The 20,490-nt window shown below is 34.8% G+C and overlaps 1 protein-coding gene across 1 annotated transcript in view; it reads left to right on the plus strand.

Moving 5' to 3' along the window:
- Positions 1-20,490, plus strand: part of LOC120420560 (mucin-5AC) — a 147,789-nt gene that overhangs the window by 121,261 nt on the left and 6,038 nt on the right. Inside the window, exons 2-7 of the mRNA XM_039583626.2 lie at positions 5,301-5,447; positions 16,996-17,139; positions 17,204-17,320; positions 17,385-17,509; positions 17,600-17,721; positions 20,131-20,271. Coding sequence (XP_039439560.1) covers positions 5,301-5,447; positions 16,996-17,139; positions 17,204-17,320; positions 17,385-17,509; positions 17,600-17,721; positions 20,131-20,271 — 796 coding nt within the window. The remainder of the gene's footprint in view (positions 1-5,300; positions 5,448-16,995; positions 17,140-17,203; positions 17,321-17,384; positions 17,510-17,599; positions 17,722-20,130; positions 20,272-20,490) is intronic.

The raw sequence follows: 20,490 nt of genomic DNA on the forward strand, positions 1-20,490 counted from the left end.
TCCTTTGGATTGGTAAGCAAAAATGCTAACCACTAGGCCATCACGGCTTGGTGAGCGACGTCTGGAATTAGGAATACTGTTACTATCAAAACTATATACGCGCTGGGTCCTTGTCCATTTGACAAGGGTTCGGAAGTTCTAAATAACGTTTGAACCCGATTGGTGCAAACGTTCTTCAGGGCGGGGCTTGTCGATAAAAGCTGAGGGACCTCGCGCTCGGCTAGCCAGCGTAGAAATGGGTCACCGAAGCTCGGCAGAGCTAACACCAATGCTGTTAATCGTTGAAATCAACGGCGTTTATATCATCGATGTCGATGATCGTTGATTTAAACGTAATCGTAATCGCAGCCATCGTTGATTTAATCGTCAACGTCAACGGACTCGTTGATTTAAACGGCGTTGATCAACGCGTTGATTATCGATAATCAACGAGTTGATCAACGGCGTTCTTTTATAGTTTTGTAGAGTTTTATGAGGAAAGAACGATTTTTTCATAAATGTTTTGTTTGAGAAACATTCTCAAATTGATGTGGCATGGTTGTTCGGGTATCCAGGTGTACCAAGAGGACCGAAGTGACCGGGTTTTAAACGTAATTTAAGCCCTAGCTAATTGCTGGTCACTTCCATCTCCACTTTGGTTCCCAAGTCCAACCAGGATTTTCTTATGTAAATGACACCGAGAACGGACAATGGGGAACCGAGATATTGTCGGATTTTCACCGGAATTATTGTTCCGGCGGGTTCAGTAAGAGTCTCGCGTGGCTAAATATCGACACAATTTGTTTTTCTATGATACAATACTGAATTGACCACATGACCCATGTTCCAGAACCCAGATTAAGATTGGCCAAGATGTCAAACTTCGTGACAGACCGGAGTAGCCTACTGTGTGTGTTCAATGAGTTTCGATCGAATCCCAAGAGATAAATCTTTCGCGTGGTGTCGAAAACCAATCGCAGTAGGTCATAAATATTTTGTTTACTTATTGATCAATAACAGTAGGCTACTCCGGTCTGTCACGAAGTTTGACATCTTGGCCAATCTTAATCTGGGTTCTGGAACATGGGTCATGTGGTCAATTCAGTATTGTATCATAGTAAAAACAAATTGTGCCGATATTTAGCCACGCGAGACTCTTACTGAACCCGCCGGAACAATAATTCCGGTGAAAATCCTACAATATCTCGGTTCCCCATTGTCCGTTCTCGGTGTCATTTACATAAGAAAATCCTGGTTGGACTTGGGAACCAAAGTGGAGATGGAAGTGACCAGCAATTAGCTAGGGCTTAAATTACGTTTAAAACCCGGTCACTTCGGTCCTCTTGGTACACCTGGATACCCGAACAACCATGCCACATCAATTTGAGAATGTTTCTCAAACAAAACATTTATGAAAAAAACGTTCTTTCCTCATAAAACTCTACAAAAAACATTAGAATTGTTAGTGTGAAATATTCAATTTTCTTCACAAAATACATTAATTTTCGCCATTTACAGTATAAATATCAAACGCTGCAAAATGTAGTTTAATTTGCACTACGTTAGCGTTTTTATTGGAAAACAACTAAATTTTCGGAAAATAACGGATATTTTTTATTTCAATTGAGCACATTAAATTATATTTTCAAATTTGCGACTTTTTCCCAACTTTTACAGAACCTTAAAAAAAATATAGATTGAAAACTGTTTACAAAAAAATCAATTAAAAAAAATTTCTAAATGGATTGTAAAATACTGTTTACAATTTTGGTAAAAATAGCTTATTAACAAAAAACGTATTTTTATTTTTCAAAAATCAATGTGGTTGATTAAGTTAACAGTATTTAAATGTTTTTAATTTTACTTCTACTAAAGTTTCATTTTAATAAGAAATCCCCATATTTTCAGCAAAATTTTAGTAGAGACAAATTATTTAAACATATTTGTAAGTTAACGGATAAACTTTTTTTTGCAATGATTGAATAATTTTAGTTGAACAAAAACTACAGCCAAACTCAAATTAAATGATTTCAAATATTTTGAGATATTAAAGCAATACAGTCCAGACTCCATTATCCGGAGGCGTTGAAAAAATTTCACTTCGGATAATCGAATCACCAAAAGTTAAAATTGGTTGTTGTCTTATGTTTGATTTTTAAGCTGGTAAGACCCTTAAACTACTCTTAAGTGGTTTAGAACTGTTAAATCCAAATGGCGGCTTAACTGACCATGATGATATATATGCTTTTTGTAATTTTATAGGCGATCAACTATTAAAATTTGATTTAAATAGGTTCACAGAATTCAAATTTGATGTTTAAAGTAAAATGAAAAAAAACTGATTTTTTTTTTCCTGACTGCTTTGATATTGTTAAAAGTTTACTGTTACCTTTTTATCATGAAACTCATTCAAAAATATGTTAAGATTTATGGAATAACTTCCTTTTTAAGTTCCTTTTTTCAAATTGATTTAATAGTTAAACGGATCTTAATATTCATATTGATCTCAAAAAAGGTCAATTCAACTGAAAATAGTACAACATATTACGAATTGATCAAAAAGTTGAAACATTATTCTGAAACAAGTTTGCTTGAAATCTCTTTTTGACAAAAAATCACAAAATCCCGATTTTTCGCGAGTTTATAAGAAAAAAAAAGCAGTAAATGCAACAAGTTGTCAAAAAAAGATATTTTGCAATAAGTTGCTTACAACATTTTTTTTTTTAAATTAAAAGGTTATCCCGAGCAGACGGAAATAACTTGGGAATAACATTTTTTGATATTTGATAATACTTGGCCAATAACATTTTATGTTATTTATAACAAGATTTGTTATTCGTCGTTATTATTTTTTTGTTATTGAATTGTTATTGTAATAACAGACTAACAACATTTTTAGCTATTCTTCGAACAAATCTTTGTTATTATTTTTTGTTATTTTAACAACTAATCCGATCATCCCAATAACAGTTGGCGGTATTCTTCCATAACAAAAAATGTTATTCCCAAGTTGTTTTGGCTTTCAACCAATACCAGACCAATAACAAATTTTGTTATGATAACATAAGCCGTTATTAAACCATTATGCAGAAATGGATTTTTCAGGAAGATTCCAAAACACTTTCTGTTATTTTAACAGTATTTGTTATTGAAATGGCATGAATTTAGTTATTACCGTATGTTCGGGTAGTGGTTTATGCACAAGCCCTTACAGACGATGAAAACAGGCTAATACAAATTTTATTAAAAGTTTTTGTCAAAATCGGCCCGAAAAGTCAGTCATTTTTCAAAAATTGGCAGCAATAACTATTACGGAATGTTTTATACATTACTATCGTCATGATGCTACCAAAAATTTGCTAAATATCAATTAATTTCATTTTTTTCTAAATATTTTTGTCTTTTTCCGATCTGCCGTACATTAAAAATGTGTTTAAAAGAATCAACTTTCATTTTTTTTAAATTGAGACTAACATTTAAAAAAGGCGTTATATTGAATGTTTAGCTCTTTTGAAATGTTGGTTTTAATTTAAAATAAAACTGAAAATATTGTTTTCAAAAATATTGGAAAATTTCACGAATGTTTCATATTTTAAATCGGACCATTACTTGCTGAGATATCAACACTAGAAAATGGTGGGTTATTGGGTGAGACTTAGAAAACATTAATTTTCCTGTTTTCAAATCTTTACATGGCAATAACTCAGCAACTAAGGGTCGTATAAACAAAGTTCAAAAAAATAAAATAAAGAGAATTTTCTCAGCTTTTCAGACAACAAATTGAAAAAAACTACCTTAAAATGGCTATAACTTGAAAATGGTGCACATTTTTTTGACATGAGTACTTTTTGATTGAAAATTCAATTTTAAATCGAAAAATGAAGTTGAAAAAGTTTGGCGACCAATATTTCGTCATTTTGCAGAGACATTTTGCACATTCTGGAAGTTTCACAAAGGTAGTGTTTTTTTGCAAATCAAGTTTTAGTGACAAAAAGTGAAATTAAAAATCACAAAAAAATTACCGTGTATCATTTTTTCAGTGTAGTCCGTATCCATACCTCAACTTTGCCGAAGACTCCAAATCGATCAAAAAATTTTTGAATTTTGATACATCATTTTTGTATGGACAGCTGCCAAATTTGTGTGGAAAATTATATGGACAAATTAATGCTGCAAAATGGCTTCTTTGCGCATACCGAAGGCACCACAAAAGTTTCAGCCGGATTAAAAAATCCAAAAATAATTTAAAAAAAGATTTCGTAGAGAATTGTTTTTTTATAAACATTTAAATTTTTCGCAATATTTTTTTGCCCCCTGATTTTCAAAGAAACATTTGAAGAGTATGTTTTGACGTCTTTGCTATTATTTTTTGTCCATCGAAAATAAACAGAAGAAAATAAAAATGTTTTTAAATGACTCAATAATCTTAAAATTGATTTCAAAAAAACCCAAAATCAGCACTTAGTTACCGTTGGAGCTATCTCATACATACGGTTCCAATGTTGTAGGCGGGCTTAATTTTAGACTCCTAACTTTCAGCCTTCGTTTACTTTTACAGTACTTTGCCTAAGCCTAACATTTTGTCTATTTTAGTACCAAGCGAGCACATTTCTCCCAAAGCATCCCGAGCGGATTCCTGCTAACTCAAGCGTCATAAACCGATTTAATGGTGCACTTTTTGAAATTTTAAAGGCTCTCGACAAAATTTCCACCCAACTCAACACCCACCAGCCACCAGTTGACGTGGAGGCGTCTTGTGAAAAACTTTTCCTACGCTGGCTGCTTCTCCGGCCATCTGCCATTAAGCATTTTCCATTAAAATGTGTAATTATTTTTGAAAATATATAGAAAAAGGCAAAAAAAAACTTTCCCCGTTTTTCGCTCACACTCGAGGCAGCAACTTTGAATTTGAGCACATACTTTTAGAGATAGTAGGTATGGCTTCGTCCTCGTCCTCGTCTTCCTGGTTCGAACGAATAGAAGAGGGCGAATCCTTTCGACTGTTGATTGTGATGGCACTCGACAGCGATGCTGACGATCTCATCATTACGACGATGTGATGTGGGTGGTGGCGACAAAGTTGTCTTGCGTTGTGTAGGGCTTCGGGAAAGTTGGGAGAGGGAAAGCAGATGGAAATTCACTTTTTTTTACTTCTTCATTTTTTTCGTCTCATGGAAAACTGCTTCAACGGCGCGAATGTCAAATCGAAGTGATTAAAGTGATTCGTTGAAAATGTTGCCCGGATTAAATCTCGAGCGAGCAATGCCCTCTAGCGAACTGTTTTTTAATCTCTTTGTGTTTTTTCTCTTTCTTTTTTGCAGTACACTGGTCCCGTGGAAGCTGTTCCGGCAGGAGCTGTCCCAGGTGCACCCAATCTCCTCCGGGCTGGAAGCGATGGCGCTCAAAACCACCATAGACTTAACGTGCAATGATTATATATCAAATTTTGAATTTGATGTGTTTACTAGGTGAGTAACCGAGCACTAGTTTTGCTGAAATTGTTTTAGAAGTATTTTTAAATGTTTTTTTTTTTTTGTAATATATAAAACAAATTCCGGTTAAATCTTGTTCTCAAATGATTATTGTTTGTAGAAAAAGTGATTATTATTGAATATTTGAAAATTCTACTCATATAACCGTGGAAGCAAGTAATATAATCACTAAAACTCATTTTGGAGAAAACCTTTTTTTGAGGAGAAAATACTATACAAAAATGATTTTATTTGAGAGCAATTCTCTACCAAAACCGGAAGTGGATTTTATTTGTATTTTTTGATTTGGCTCAAACTTTGTGGGGGCCTTCCCTATACCCAAATATGCTATTTTGTGTCATTGGTTCACCCATACAAGTCTCCATACAATTTTGGCAGCTGTCCATACAAAAATGGTATGTAAATATTCAAACAGCTGTAACTTTTGAGTGAATTTTTTGATCAATTTGGTGTCTTCGGCAAAGTTGTAGGTATTGTTGAGGACTTTTGAGAAAAATTGGGTACACGGAAAAAAAAAATTGAGGATTTTTTTATCAACTTTTTTTTTACTAAAACTCAATTTCCCAAAATACGTATTTTTTGATTTTCGAGATTTTTTGATATGTTTTAGGGGACAAAAATAGTGATTTTTGGAAAAAATCGAAGTTTCATGCAAAAACAAGTTTGACATTATTTTTTAATGCAAAATTGAATTTGCAATCGAAAAGTACTTTACATATTTTTTGATAAAGGGCTCCGTTTTCTAGATATAGCCACCGAAAGTTTGATTTTAGCGAAATATTTGCAGTTTTTCAATTTTTAAAAATAGTGACCATGAGTGACCATTTCTAAAAAAAATTTTTTTGAAAAGTCCAGAAAATTTGCTATAAAATTGTCTAAGAGACATTGAAGATTGGACCTCTGGTTGCTGAGATACAGCGGCTTAAAGAAAAAGAAACACGAAAATTGAAGTTTTCTAAGTCTCACCCAAACAGCCCACCATTTTCTAATGACGATATCTCAGCAATTAATGGTCCGATTTTCAATGTTAATACATGAAACAATCGTGAAATTTTCCGATCTCTTCGAAAAAAATATTTTGAAAATTTTAAAATCAAGACTAACATTTTAAAAGGGCCAAACATTGAATATTACGCCCATTTAAAATGCTATGGGTGAACCAATGACACAAAATAGCATATTTGGTCATAGGGAAGGCCCCAACAAAGTTTGAGTCAAATCAAAAAATACAAAAAATAAAAATGGTCGAAATCGGCCGATTTCGTAGAGAGTTGCTCTTGAATGAAAATTATCCACGATAGGGGGGGGTGGTTTGAGAGATTTACAGAAAAGTTTCCACGTGGTTTGTGGATGGTCCCTTATGGAGATGGCCGGATTAGTTCTCGAAATAACCATGAATAAAAACAACATGTGGTCTAAGTTCCGTGAGCTTAAAATGGGTGTTTGAAAAATTAGGCTTCCAATCAAAACCTAATATTTTATCACAACTTTTTTTTATTACAGAGATGGGTATAATTCCGGTATTCGAGTTTAATTTATCGATATCTCTTAAAATTAAAAAAAAAAAAACCTTCAAAAATAACAAAAAAAATAACTTGTTATCAATTAAGTTCCTGTACAATTTAAATGGTGGTAGCGGTTGATGGGGTGACGATTACACGAACAAGAAGGCAGAATCAGCAACAGCTGGAGCACTTTATGAAGTGGTCATCATGCTCCTGTTCTAATCTACCAATCCGGCCAGCAGTAGCAGACTTAATGCATCGTGTGGTGATCAGTACCAACTTGCGGCGTCTTATGCCTTTGCTGCCGGTCGAGCAGTACCAGGATCGCTGCTGGAACCTTGATTGTTGCTGCCCGCTACATTACTGTAGTCCTGTTCAAGTCCAGAAGTCTTAGAAGAATTACGATTCAAGTGGCATTTGATGATAAGTTCAAACCCTGCTGGAAACTGTTAAATCTTGATTTGGTGAGATCTATCCATTTTATCTATCATTATTTGATAGATGATTTTATTCCCTTATTTTACATAATATTCTATTGATCAAATGATATATCCATATTATCCCATTCCCACCTTCCCTTTTTCCTATCCTCATTACCTCCCCCTCCCCTCACACCGCCCCTAAATATTATTATCTGCCAAATTTACACTTTCACACCACACCACAACTGATTCGGAGCGTTTGGTACGGTATGTCCACGCATCCTTCCTCCCCTGATGATTCTGTGAAATGTGATCCGTTCACAGAATCTGTCTCTGCGGTTAATGCAACGCAGTAGGCCTGGCCGTTTTAATTTTTGCTATACATTTTCGGGGTAACTCGGATGTACTGTAATCATTAATATTGACAAGAAAGAACTTGAGGCGTAATCTTACCACAAGTTCTTCCAGAATGCTTTCTTTGGACTGGCTGCGCTTGTGTTCGATTAGATTAGATTAGATTAGATTAGAAATAACAAAAATAGTTTAAAAAATTCAGTCATTTTTCATAACTCAACTGTAAACATTTTTGTCACATGTCATTTTATGGGAAACTATGTAAATGTAATTGTGGTTTGGTTGAGCGTTTTAGCAGAATGCATTACTGTGAATACAAAGAGACGAGTTGTTCCTTTTAAATCCGCTATATATATAAAAGGAACAACTCGTCTCTTTGTATTCACATATGTAAATGTAGTTTTCGAATCTGCAATAACCGAGAAGGGTGTTTTTTTTTTTTCATTTAGAAGAAAATGATTCATTTTAAAATTTTGTGTTTTTATCTTATTTTTTGCAGGGTTATTCTATAGAGTGTAACAATGTTCTACAAAACTGTGAAGCAGACAATTACAATTTGCTTGTATCCATCAAAAAATATCACGATTTAACGAAAACAGAACATTTTATTTACAAAAAAATCTTAATTTTATGTTTTTGAAGGAACATTTTTGCAAAATTTGGGTTATCGATTTTGTCAATATTTTACAATTTGCCTTAAATTTTGTAAAGACCTATGACCAAAGAAGCCATTTTGCAGCATTGGTTTGTCCAAACAAGTTTCCATACATATTTAACAACTGTCCAAAGGTAGTAGTGTCTATACAAAAATGGTGTCCAGATATTCTAAAATCTGTATCTTGAGCAGGAAACTTCTGTTGAAATTAGTGTTTTCGGCAAAGTTGTAAGTATAGATAAGGTTAGTTTTTAATAGTCATTTTTTATGTGTTTAAGAGGACAATGACAACAACTCTTGGGCAAGCGAGGGCAAATAAATATTTTGCAGAATCAACTTTTGTTTAGATCATGATTCAGGAAAAAATCATATAATTTTTAGATGCAAAATCGGATTTGAAATCAAAAGTACAGCCATCCCACATATTCGGAACACCCACAAATTCGGAACACTTTTGTGGTAATTTGTCAATAGAATGCAAAATGCAACTTTTCTGCCGACCCTGCTATTTTTAAGGCCATTATTTGAACATTCTCTTGCTATTTCCCTAGTTAAAGTGATACTTTTTAAACAAAAACTGCATTTCAAGACTATTTTATCCAGAGCACCAAAACACTGCCTCCAAATTACCTGTTCCATGATTGTGGGATGTTATTGTTTCTCCCAGAATTGTGGAACACCTGAATTTAACTAATATTTTCATAAAAAAGTTATCAGACCATTCATAAAACATTACTAAGCATGAGTTTTATTGGTTTCAGAGTGCAAAGTCATTATTTTTTAAAAAATAGGTACTCCTGGAGAGAAAAAAATGTTTGTTTACATCGTAAAAAAAAAGTGTTCCGAATTTGTGTATTTCAAGGGTCATTGTTTTTCTTTGAAAACTTGATATAAAACGTAAAAATATATAGCCGGTCTATATATCAATCGAAAGATCGCAAGAAAAGCTTTTACATGAAGGGTATAGCAAATCTAAATGTTCAATCATCGATTTTATATGATTTGTTTAACATTGGCCGATCTGTAAACTGTTCCGAATATGAGGGATGACTGTACTAAACATAATAAAGTTAATAAAGTGCATCGTTTTCGTGGTAAACTACCCCAGTTTTGAATTTTGGGAAAATTAAGTATTTTTTCACCAGTGAGAATTTCTTATAAATTTTCTTCTTATTTTATTTCATTTATCTTTAAAAAAAACTCCATAGTTGCACATCTTTCTTTGATCTGTAGCTCAGAATTCAAAATTTATAAAAAAGCCTAGAAAATGCAATGTATTCTTGAGAATTGTAAATTTTTGCCAGCAGTTTTTTTTTTTTGCAGTAATTTTTATTTTTTAGGTTCTGATGCTCTGATTTTTTGGGATGCGCGGCAGATGGTCGAAAGACATAAGGGCGAATGGACAAAAGGTCGAATGCTTAAAGGTCGAAAGACATAAGGTCGAATGGACAGAAGGTCGAATTTGAGAAGATTTCCATTCTTTCAAACATGAGCGGTTCTTCCAAAAAAAAGTTCGACTTTTTTTTGTCTTAGATTTATTCTTATAAACATCATATTCTTGGTCGTCAAAAATTTTTTTTGTGAGTTTTTCCATTCTTTAAATCATGAGCAGTTCTTTGAAAAAGAAGTTTGACTTCCAAAATATTTTAAAGGGTTATTTTTATTTAACCTAACAACCTTTTCTTGTTTGTCGTAATATTTTTGTAAGTTTTTTCCATTCTTTTAAACATGATCAGCGCTTTGAAAAAAGTTCGACCACTAAAATATTTAGGAAGTTTATTTTTATTTAAAAAAAAAACTACCTTTTCTTGATTGTCAAAATATTTTTGTGATTTTTTTCTAAACATGAGTTCGACAAAAGTTCGACTTCTTAAAACTCTTCTTATCGTTTTCAAAAACTACTTTTTTGGAAATATTCTTCAATTTGATGTTTTTTTTTAATGTGGGATTCAAATGATGAAGAATCTATCAAATATTTCGAAAATAACAGTATTTTTTTGTGAATACAAAGAGACGAGTTGTTCCTTTTAATTCCGCTATATATTTTAATATCTTGACAGATACGTATTTCGTCTACTACTTGCAGACTTCATCAGTGTTCTGTTCTCGACTGAAGGTTCATCGCTGGTGTATCCATATTTGTAGTTACTGTAGGTACTACCTCCTCGTTCTTCTTTTGTGCCTGTATAGGTAACAGCTTAAACAGCCACGTTGAGCCGTTACCTGAATCCTTGTTGAGTAAACGTTTGTTGCCTGCCTTGAAGATTTCCAAACTTTCAGCGACAGCCAGCTTCGATGGGTTAGTGATGTGTCTTAAGATGACCGCGTCGCTAGCTGTGATGTTATGTTTTTCCTCGATGATGTGTTCGGTTACTGCTGACTTGAAATGGGGGACAAATCCTTTCCGTTTTTCCTCCATGGCAATTTTGACATATGTGTGTATATGCTCATCCAACCTGGTTTGCAGCAATCTCTTAGTTTGTCCAATGTAGCTCATATCACAGTGGCCGCAGGATACCTCGTAGATGCCGGGTTTGCCTAAAGTCGGTATGGGGTCTTTCGTTGAACCTAAGATGGATTCCAACTGGCTGTTTCTACTGCTGAACACTAAATCGATGCCAAATTTAGCCAGTTTTTGTCGTAATGGGCGTGTTATCCTGTAGTCGAATTCTACTGCTGCTCTTCGCAGTGGCTCTGCTGATGGCGTAAGGGTTGTGAGTGAAGTTCTGTGCAGTTTTCTTTCCTTCTTATCGATGATTGCTTGGATAGTTGTTCTGCTGTAACCGTTGATTTCCGCTGTTTCAAATATGTACTCCAATTCTTTCTGTTTTCCTGCTTCGCTGAGGGGTAAAGTTGTCATCCTATGTATAAAATAATGATATGCTGCCATCTTATGTTGGAATGAATGGTTTGACGTGGCTGGGATTGTTCTTCTGGTGTTTGTTGGCTTCCTGTAGATCTCGAAAGAAAACGAAGATGGGCAACCTGGTTCTCTTAGGATCAGGATGTCTAAGAAAGGTAACTTTCCTTCGACTTCCATTTCGTAAGTGAACTTGATGCTCCTGCGTGCACTGTTTATGGTGTCCAGTACCGTTGTTAGTGAGTCCCTTTTGATGATGCAGAAGATGTCATCTACGTATCTCCACCAACGTTCTGGTAGTAGGTTTTTGGTTTGTAGTTCGTGTTCCAAAGCTGCCATATAAACATCGCTCATGAACGGTGACAGTGGGTTACCCATCGATGCTCCCATCCTCTGTTGGTAGATGCAATCCCTGAACTGGAAGTAGCTCTGTTCCATGCATAATTTGACGAATGTTATATACTGGATCGTTTTTTGTCTCCATGGTTCTCCCTCGTATTGTGATTGCAGCCAATCCCGTAGAGTTCCTATTGCGTTTTTTACTGGTATGCTTGGGAACAGTGCTGTTACGTCGAAGGAAACCATTATTTCATCCTCAGCTATCGGTCCCGACTCTAAGAGCTCCTTTGTGAACACCTGCGAACTGATGATCGAACGGCTCGGGAAGGGTTTCGGCATACTCTTGAATTCCTCGACAAGCCACTTTGCGATCCGACTGGTTGGGGCATCCACTGCTGAAATGATTTCTCGCATCTCGTTGCCTGGTTTATGCACTTTAGGTAGTGCTTTAATCCTTGGTAGAGTTGGGTTCGGTACTCTCAACGATTTTGCAGTTTTCCCAACCGATTTCAAAAGGCCTGCACATTCTTTGATGGTGTTCTCTACTTTTTTGACCATATCGATTAGCGTGTATCCTCGTTGTAGTGAATATTTTTCCCTGTTTCCGAGTTTCTCAAGAAGTTCCTTGTCGTATTCGTCCCGGTCCATGATTACTACCCGGTTTCCCTTGTCCGCTTTTAGGTAGTACACGGGTTTCTCCTTGAGTTCCTTCACTACTCGTACTTCGGCGTTGTCCTGGTGTTTTGTTGTTGCTTCAAATTAATACGAGAAGCAACAACAAAACACCAGGACAACGCCGAAGTACGAGTAGTGAAGGAACTCAAGGAGAAACCCGTGTACTACCTAAAAGCGGACAAGGGAAACCGGGTAGTAATCATGGACCGGGACGAATACGACAAGGAACTTCTTGAGAAACTCGGAAACAGGGAAAAATATTCACTACAACGAGGATACACGCTAATCGATATGGTCAAAAAAGTAGAGAACACCATCAAAGAATGTGCAGGCCTTTTGAAATCGGTTGGGAAAACTGCAAAATCGTTGAGAGTACCGAACCCAACTCTACCAAGGATTAAAGCACTACCTAAAGTGCATAAACCAGGCAACGAGATGCGAGAAATCATTTCAGCAGTGGATGCCCCAACCAGTCGGATCGCAAAGTGGCTTGTCGAGGAATTCAAGAGTATGCCGAAACCCTTCCCGAGCCGTTCGATCATCAGTTCGCAGGTGTTCACAAAGGAGCTCTTAGAGTCGGGACCGATAGCTGAGGATGAAATAATGGTTTCCTTCGACGTAACAGCACTGTTCCCAAGCATACCAGTAAAAAACGCAATAGGAACTCTACGGGATTGGCTGCAATCACAATACGAGGGAGAACCATGGAGACAAAAAACGATCCAGTATATAACATTCGTCAAATTATGCATGGAACAGAGCTACTTCCAGTTCAGGGATTGCATCTACCAACAGAGGATGGGAGCATCGATGGGTAACCCACTGTCACCGTTCATGAGCGATGTTTATATGGCAGCTTTGGAACACGAACTACAAACCAAAAACCTACTACCAGAACGTTGGTGGAGATACGTAGATGACATCTTCTGCATCATCAAAAGGGACTCACTAACAACGGTACTGGACACCATAAACAGTGCACGCAGGAGCATCAAGTTCACTTACGAAATGGAAGTCGAAGGAAAGTTACCTTTCTTAGACATCCTGATCCTAAGAGAACCAGGTTGCCCATCTTCGTTTTCTTTCGAGATCTACAGGAAGCCAACAAACACCAGAAGAACAATCCCAGCCACGTCAAACCATTCATTCCAACATAAGATGGCAGCATATCATTATTTTATACATAGGATGACAACTTTACCCCTCAGCGAAGCAGGAAAACAGAAAGAATTGGAGTACATATTTGAAACAGCGGAAATCAACGGTTACAGCAGAACAACTATCCAAGCAATCATCGATAAGAAGGAAAGAAAACTGCACAGAACTTCACTCACAACCCTTACGCCATCAGCAGAGCCACTGCGAAGAGCAGCAGTAGAATTCGACTACAGGATAACACGCCCATTACGACAAAAACTGGCTAAATTTGGCATCGATTTAGTGTTCAGCAGTAGAAACAGCCAGTTGGAATCCATCTTAGGTTCAACGAAAGACCCCATACCGACTTTAGGCAAACCCGGCATCTACGAGGTATCCTGCGGCCACTGTGATATGAGCTACATTGGACAAACTAAGAGATTGCTGCAAACCAGGTTGGATATATGCTCATCCATATGTCAAAATTGCCATGGAGGAAAAACGGAAAGGATTTGTCCCCCATTTCAAGACAGCAGTAACCGAACACATCATCGAGGAAAAACATAACATCACAGCTAGCGACGCGGTCATCTTAAGACACATCACTAACCCATCGAAGCTGGCTGTCGCTGAAAGTTTGGAAATCTTCAAGGCAGGCAACAAACGTTTACTCAACAAGGATTCAGGTAACGGCTCAACGTGGCTGTTTAAGCTGTTACCTATACAGGCACAAAAGAAGAACGAGGAGGTAGTACCTACAGTAACTACAAATATGGATACACCAGCGATGAACCTTCAGTCGAGAACAGAACACTGATGAAGTCTGCAAGTAGTAGACGAAATACGTATCTGTCAAGATATTAAAATATATAGCGGAATTAAAAGGAACAACTCGTCTCTTTGTATTCACAGTAATGCATTCTGCTAAAACGCTCAACCAAACCACAACAGTATTTTTTTAATATTCTCCGTTATCACAAAATTACGTATTTTCCATTTCCGACGGCATGGTATTGAGATATTGTTCATTGAGAAACATGACAGACACCTGAACTCATTTTCAACCACTGATCTAGAGATTTACTTGAAGTAAAAGATTGTGAATAATATTTTTTTAAATGGTTTGGATATCTGTAGTTTAAAAAAATCGGTAATCGATCATTAAATAATCGGAACTTTACATAATTCACTTTGGACTATACTTTTTGATTGATTTTGAAAAGTTATCAGTTTGTAGAACATTAAAAACTTCTTTTTAAATTCATTTTTTTTACTTTAGGCTGGTACAAATTTTATTTAAAGTTTTTGTCCCCCCCCCTTCAATGTTGGCCCGAAAAATCAGGGGGCAAAAAAATATTTTTTTCAAAAAACTTCAATATTTTTATGAATGTTGGGTTGATTTAAAAATCTTTTGAATTTTTGAAAATTTTCGATGTCTACTATCGTTAAAGTTTTTTTCGCTAAATTTTTTTTTCGTCAAATTTTATATTTTTAACATTTTTTACATTTTTGAAAACTTTTATTGCAAAACAACATTTTAAAACACTTTTTCCATGCAAATGGTGAAATTATGGCATGTTATTTAAATATTTATATTTTTTTATTTTTTTTTGCAAATAAACATAAAAACATAATTTTAATTTTTTATTGATTTGTCTACTAAATTTGAAGGAATATCCTAAGAATCGATTGAAATTAGTTAGTTTCAAGCAAACAGTAGGTACACTAAAAGCAATTTGTCGATTCACTTTAATTTACACCATCATCAAAATGATAATGTCACCCCTGATGATGGAATTTAATTCAATTGATACATTATTAATTATCGTAATGGAGATTAATAATCTTAATTTTTCAACAACATTAATTAAAATTTATGTAATGCTATGAAAAACAGCAGGTAGACATTTGTTTATCATACATTTTTAATATTTTATAGGCCACCAAAACCAAAGCTAAAAACTCGATTCGCCACCTACATTCGAGTAGGAGAACTTTGGTGCAAGGTTACGTTTACGTTTTTGGGCGATAAGTGCAAAGGGGAGTGAAAATTATTTTAAGGTTTTTTAAAAAGAAAATTGATCTTTTGGAATAAAATAAAGTTAACAGGAGGTCATTAAATAATCGGAACTTTACATAATTCACTTTGGACTATACTTTTTGATTGATTTTGAAAAGTTATCAGTTTGTAGAACATTAAAAACTTCTTTTTAAATTCATTTTTTTTACTTTAGGCTGGTACAAATTTTATTTAAAGTTTTTGTCCCCCCCCCCCTTCAATGTTGGCCCGAAAAATCAGGGGGCAAAAAAATATTTTTTTCAAAAAACTTCAATATTTTTATGAATGTTGGGTTGATTTAAAAATCTTTTGAATTTTTGAAAATTTTCGATGTCTACTATCGTTAAAGTTTTTTTCGCTAAATTTTTTTTTCGTCAAATTTTACATTTTTAACATTTTTTACATTTTTGAAAACTTTTATTGCAAAACAACATTTTAAAACACTTTTTCCATGCAAATGGTGAAATTATGGCATGTTATTTAAATATTTATATTTTTTTATTTTTTTTGCAAATAAACATAAAAACATAATTTTAATTTTTTATTGATTTGTCTACTAAATTTGAAGGAATATCCTAAGAATCGATTGAAATTAGTTAGTTTCAAGCAAACAGTAGGTACACTAAAAGCAATTTGTCGATTCACTTTAATTTACACCATCATCAAAATGATAATGTCACCCCTGATGATGGAATTTAATTCAATTGATACATTATTAATTATCGTAATGGAGATTAATAATCTTAATTTTTCAACAACATTAATTAAAATTTATGTAATGCTATGAAAAACAGCAGGTAGACATTTGTTTATCATACATTTTTAATATTTTATAGGCCACCAAAACCAAAGCTAAAAACTCGATTCGCCACCTACATTCGAGTAGGAGAACTTTGGTGCAAGGTTACGTTTACGTTTTTGGGCGATAAGTGCAAAGGGGAGTGAAAATTATTTTAAGGTTTTTTAAAAAGAAAATTGATCTTTTGGAATAAAATAAAGTTAACAGGAGGTAAGAAATAAAAAGTTCTATCGACTGGCTTTTGGATTTTTTTGCTAAGTTGCCTTTTTCATTGAAAATTCTGTGATCCGGATTGAAAACGCGAGAATGAGGTTAGATTGCTAATTTTTAAAATCATTCCAATTACCATTTTTCAAGCAGAGCTTTGCTTTTATGGTAGAAGTGACTTTAAAAAATATTTGTCCACTTGAATAATCTACATTCTCAATTGATTAGTTAGATTTTGGTTGATTAAAACATTCCCTTATTTTGAATCGGATAATGAACAGGTTAAATCGGCCATCACAAAAATATTTTCGTTTATATCAATAAAGCTTTTTATTTCTTACCTGATTGCCTAGAAGATTGCTAACATATTACAGTAAATTAAAGTTTGAGTTTTTGGAACCCCGTGACCTCGACCAGGGCCGAGGAACAAAAAATAATAAAATTTGTTTTTACCGTAAGAAAACTGATTTAAACTATAACCCAAATCTCTCTCTTTCCTTCTTTCCATCCAGGCTGTTTCAACCGTGGAATACGTTGCTGAGAAATTGGCAAATCCTAGCTGTGACGCACCCGGGCTACGTCGCCTTCCTAACGTACGACGAAGTCAAGGCACGCTTACAAAAGTATATCAATAAGGCTGGTAGTTATGTTTTCAGGTGAGTTCTATTGAACCTACTAGTTGATGATTGAAACACTTGGCAATTTTTCCTATCCACTCAGATTATCCTGCACACGGTTAGGCCAGTGGGCGATAGGTTACGTAACGGCGGAGGGCGAAATCCTCCAAACAATCCCCCAAAACAAGTCATTATGTCAAGCTTTACTAGATGGTCATAGGTAAGTTTTTTTTTTAAGTCCTGAAGCTAAACTAAACTCACCACCAAAAACTCTCAACCAACAGGGAAGGATTCTACCTGTTTCCGGACGGGAAGCCCCACAACCCGGATCTGTCGTTTGCCGTGCAGAGTCCCCTCGAGGACCACATCACGGTGACGCAGGAGCAGTACGAGCTGTACTGTGAGATGGGTAGGTGTAATGACTGTTTCCCTCGGCTGGTAATAGATTGGAAATTGCTAATAAAAATGTATTGTGTCTTTTTTTTTTTAATTTCCACAGGGAGCACGTTCCAGCTGTGCAAGATCTGCGCCGAGAACGACAAGGACATCCGGATCGAACCGTGCGGCCACCTGCTGTGTACGCCGTGCCTCACGGCGTGGCAGGTCGACTCCGAGGGACAGGTTTGTTGGAATTGATATTTACTGTCTCTGAAGGGTTGGTTATCTTTGTTTCTTTTTTCAAATATCGGGTAATCAGTTATCATCCAACGATAAATAAAGTGAATTTTTAATTTGATCTTTTAAGAATTAAATATAAATTCAATAACATGTCCTGTAAAAATAGTTGATTTCGTTCTCAAAAAATCATAGCCATAAAATAATTACATTTCCAAAACTCAGGCTCAAAATTGAACAGATCATATTAAAGAATGCCAAATAGTAAGACAACAACAACTCAAGTTATGTCACATTGAAAATCATTCAATCATTGATCGCTGATGTTCATGTGATATTCAATATTAGAAAAAAAAAACAGCAGTCACCAGACCAACCAATTTTCCATTGCGTTCCAATTTCACTAATTATTTCAAGGAGTTTTTGCCAAAACGTTTATAAAAACATTGAAACGTGATTTTTCAAATCAATTTATTTAAAAAATTTTCATATCCTAATTTGCTATGAATTTTTGTATTGTTAAATATGGCCAGAACTATGGGAAAATTTTGACCAATTTTATCGAGAACATTATTTTGGCCATGAAATGTGGTCGTTGTATATATATACTTTTATAAAAGTTTAATGTTTGAAAGTTGATGTTTTAGGCCAACAACATTTTATGTTATTTATAACAAGATTTTTTTTTCGTCGTTATGAATTTTTTGTTAGGCCGTTGCAAATATTTTTCAAAGTTTATGTCGCTCCCCCCTTCAAAACCGGTCTGAAAAATCTGGGGCCAATTTTTTTTTTAAACTTCAAAATTTTAAGGGAAATAGATGTCTTACCAACTGAAAACCATTAGAAATATATTTTCCTGTATTAAGCATGTTTGGGATCGATCAAAAAAAATCAAAAAAAAGTTTTTTTTTGACGAAAAAAAATCTCTTCAATACTTTTTTTTTCAAAACTAATGATTGCAAAACAACTGGGCAGGTGTAAAATGCATTTTCAAACACTTTTTTAATTCAAATGTTGAGACCATGGCTTGTTATTTCAATTTTTATATATTGTTCTGATTAGTTCAATATGAACAGTAGATTGAAATAAACAAAATCAAATAAGGTTCTCTATTTTTTTGTATTTAATTTTTTTGTATGATTTCAAAACATTGCATTGGTGCCAAAAAGGTAGGAAAATGTATACCTCCGTTTGTATTTGCGGAATTCCCGGGAAATTGACAAATTTTCGAGAAATTTTATTTTCCGGGAATTCCAGGGATTTTTTTCCCGGGTCGAGAAATTGGACGCTCTAATACCAATTCAATTTTCTTCTCATGTGATCATGATATGCAAAAACATGAAAAATCTCAATTTGATTTGGCAAGAAAGGGATTTTTTTCTCAAATAAAATAATACCAATTAAATTTTTGAAAGCTAACCTTAATCGTAGTAGTTTATTTTAATGAGGTTAGATCGATTTCCAGATGCAGATCCAGAAATTAATATTATCAAAAATAAATCTTGATATCAAGTTTTCTGATCATCGCATTAATTCTATATGAACTGATCAATAAATTAAATTGCACAATAAATAATATTATGTTAAGTTTCTTTATCTATTATTTTTTCATAATTAAAAAAATTTAATAAAAAAAAGTTAAGAAAATGTAAAATTCTGCTTGGATATCGGGAATTCCCGGGAAATTTACAAAATTCCCGGGAAACGGGAAATATTTTTTTACGGGAAATCCCGGACGGGAAATTGGACGCTCTAATAATCATATTTTGCTTATTTGGGCTTGTTAACAAATATTTTGAAATATTATGAAATTACAATGTTTAGCACCGCAAAAAAAAATTCTCACAAAAATATTTTTTTGTCAATACTTAGAAATTTTGGAAACTTATAATTGCAAAACAACTGGACAGGTGTATAATGCATTTAAAAAAAAACTTGTTTCATTCAAATGTTGAAACCGTGGCCTGTAACTTATTTTTTTTAACTTTTTTGTTATTTCCGTCTGCTCGGGTGCGCAAAATTGTGTTTTGCAAGAATGTTCCATAACACTTTTTATTATTTTAACAGTATTTGTTATTGAAATAGCATGAAGTTTGTTATTACCGTCTGCCCGAGATTCTTATTGTACTTCTTAACATGTATATTGCGTTATTGCATTACAATGTATTGAAACACAACAAGCATAAAAGCGGCCAGGCCTACTGCGTTCAATTTGACGCAGAGACTATTCGTTAAATTCGATTGAATTTAGGGCTTTTTTTCTCGAATTCTAAAGACACTTTTTGACGTAGTTGTAGTGTAACAAATCATTTTTTTTAAAATAAGAAGAATAACAATTAGAGGCACATTTCCCCAGCTCTCTTTTCAAAATAAATTACAATCTTTCAACTCTTTCTCTTCCAATCTCGCCACCAGGGTTGCCCCTTCTGCAGGGCGGAAATCAAGGGCACCGAGCAGATCGTGGTGGACGCGTTCGACCCGCGGCGGCAGCACTCCCGGAATTCGGCCAACGGGCGCCAACATCTGCAGAACGACGACCACGACGACGACATTGAGGTACTTTGAGAGTGAGAGACAGAGACAGCGAGTGCAACCCCCCCACATCTCATGCCTTGCTCAAACAACAACAACATCAAATATCAAGCAGAAAAAAAAATCAAACAAATCCGCTTCATCCCACCAACACCACCACCACCCCCCAGCATCACACAATACTCTTTGCCTGCAACCACCACCACAAAAAAAAAACAATCAAATTGATCAACTCCTGCATCT

The sequence above is a fragment of the Culex pipiens genome, chromosome 3 (genome assembly GCF_016801865.2).
Source record: "Culex pipiens pallens isolate TS chromosome 3, TS_CPP_V2, whole genome shotgun sequence".
In the NCBI taxonomy this organism is placed as follows: domain Eukaryota; kingdom Metazoa; phylum Arthropoda; class Insecta; order Diptera; family Culicidae; genus Culex; species Culex pipiens.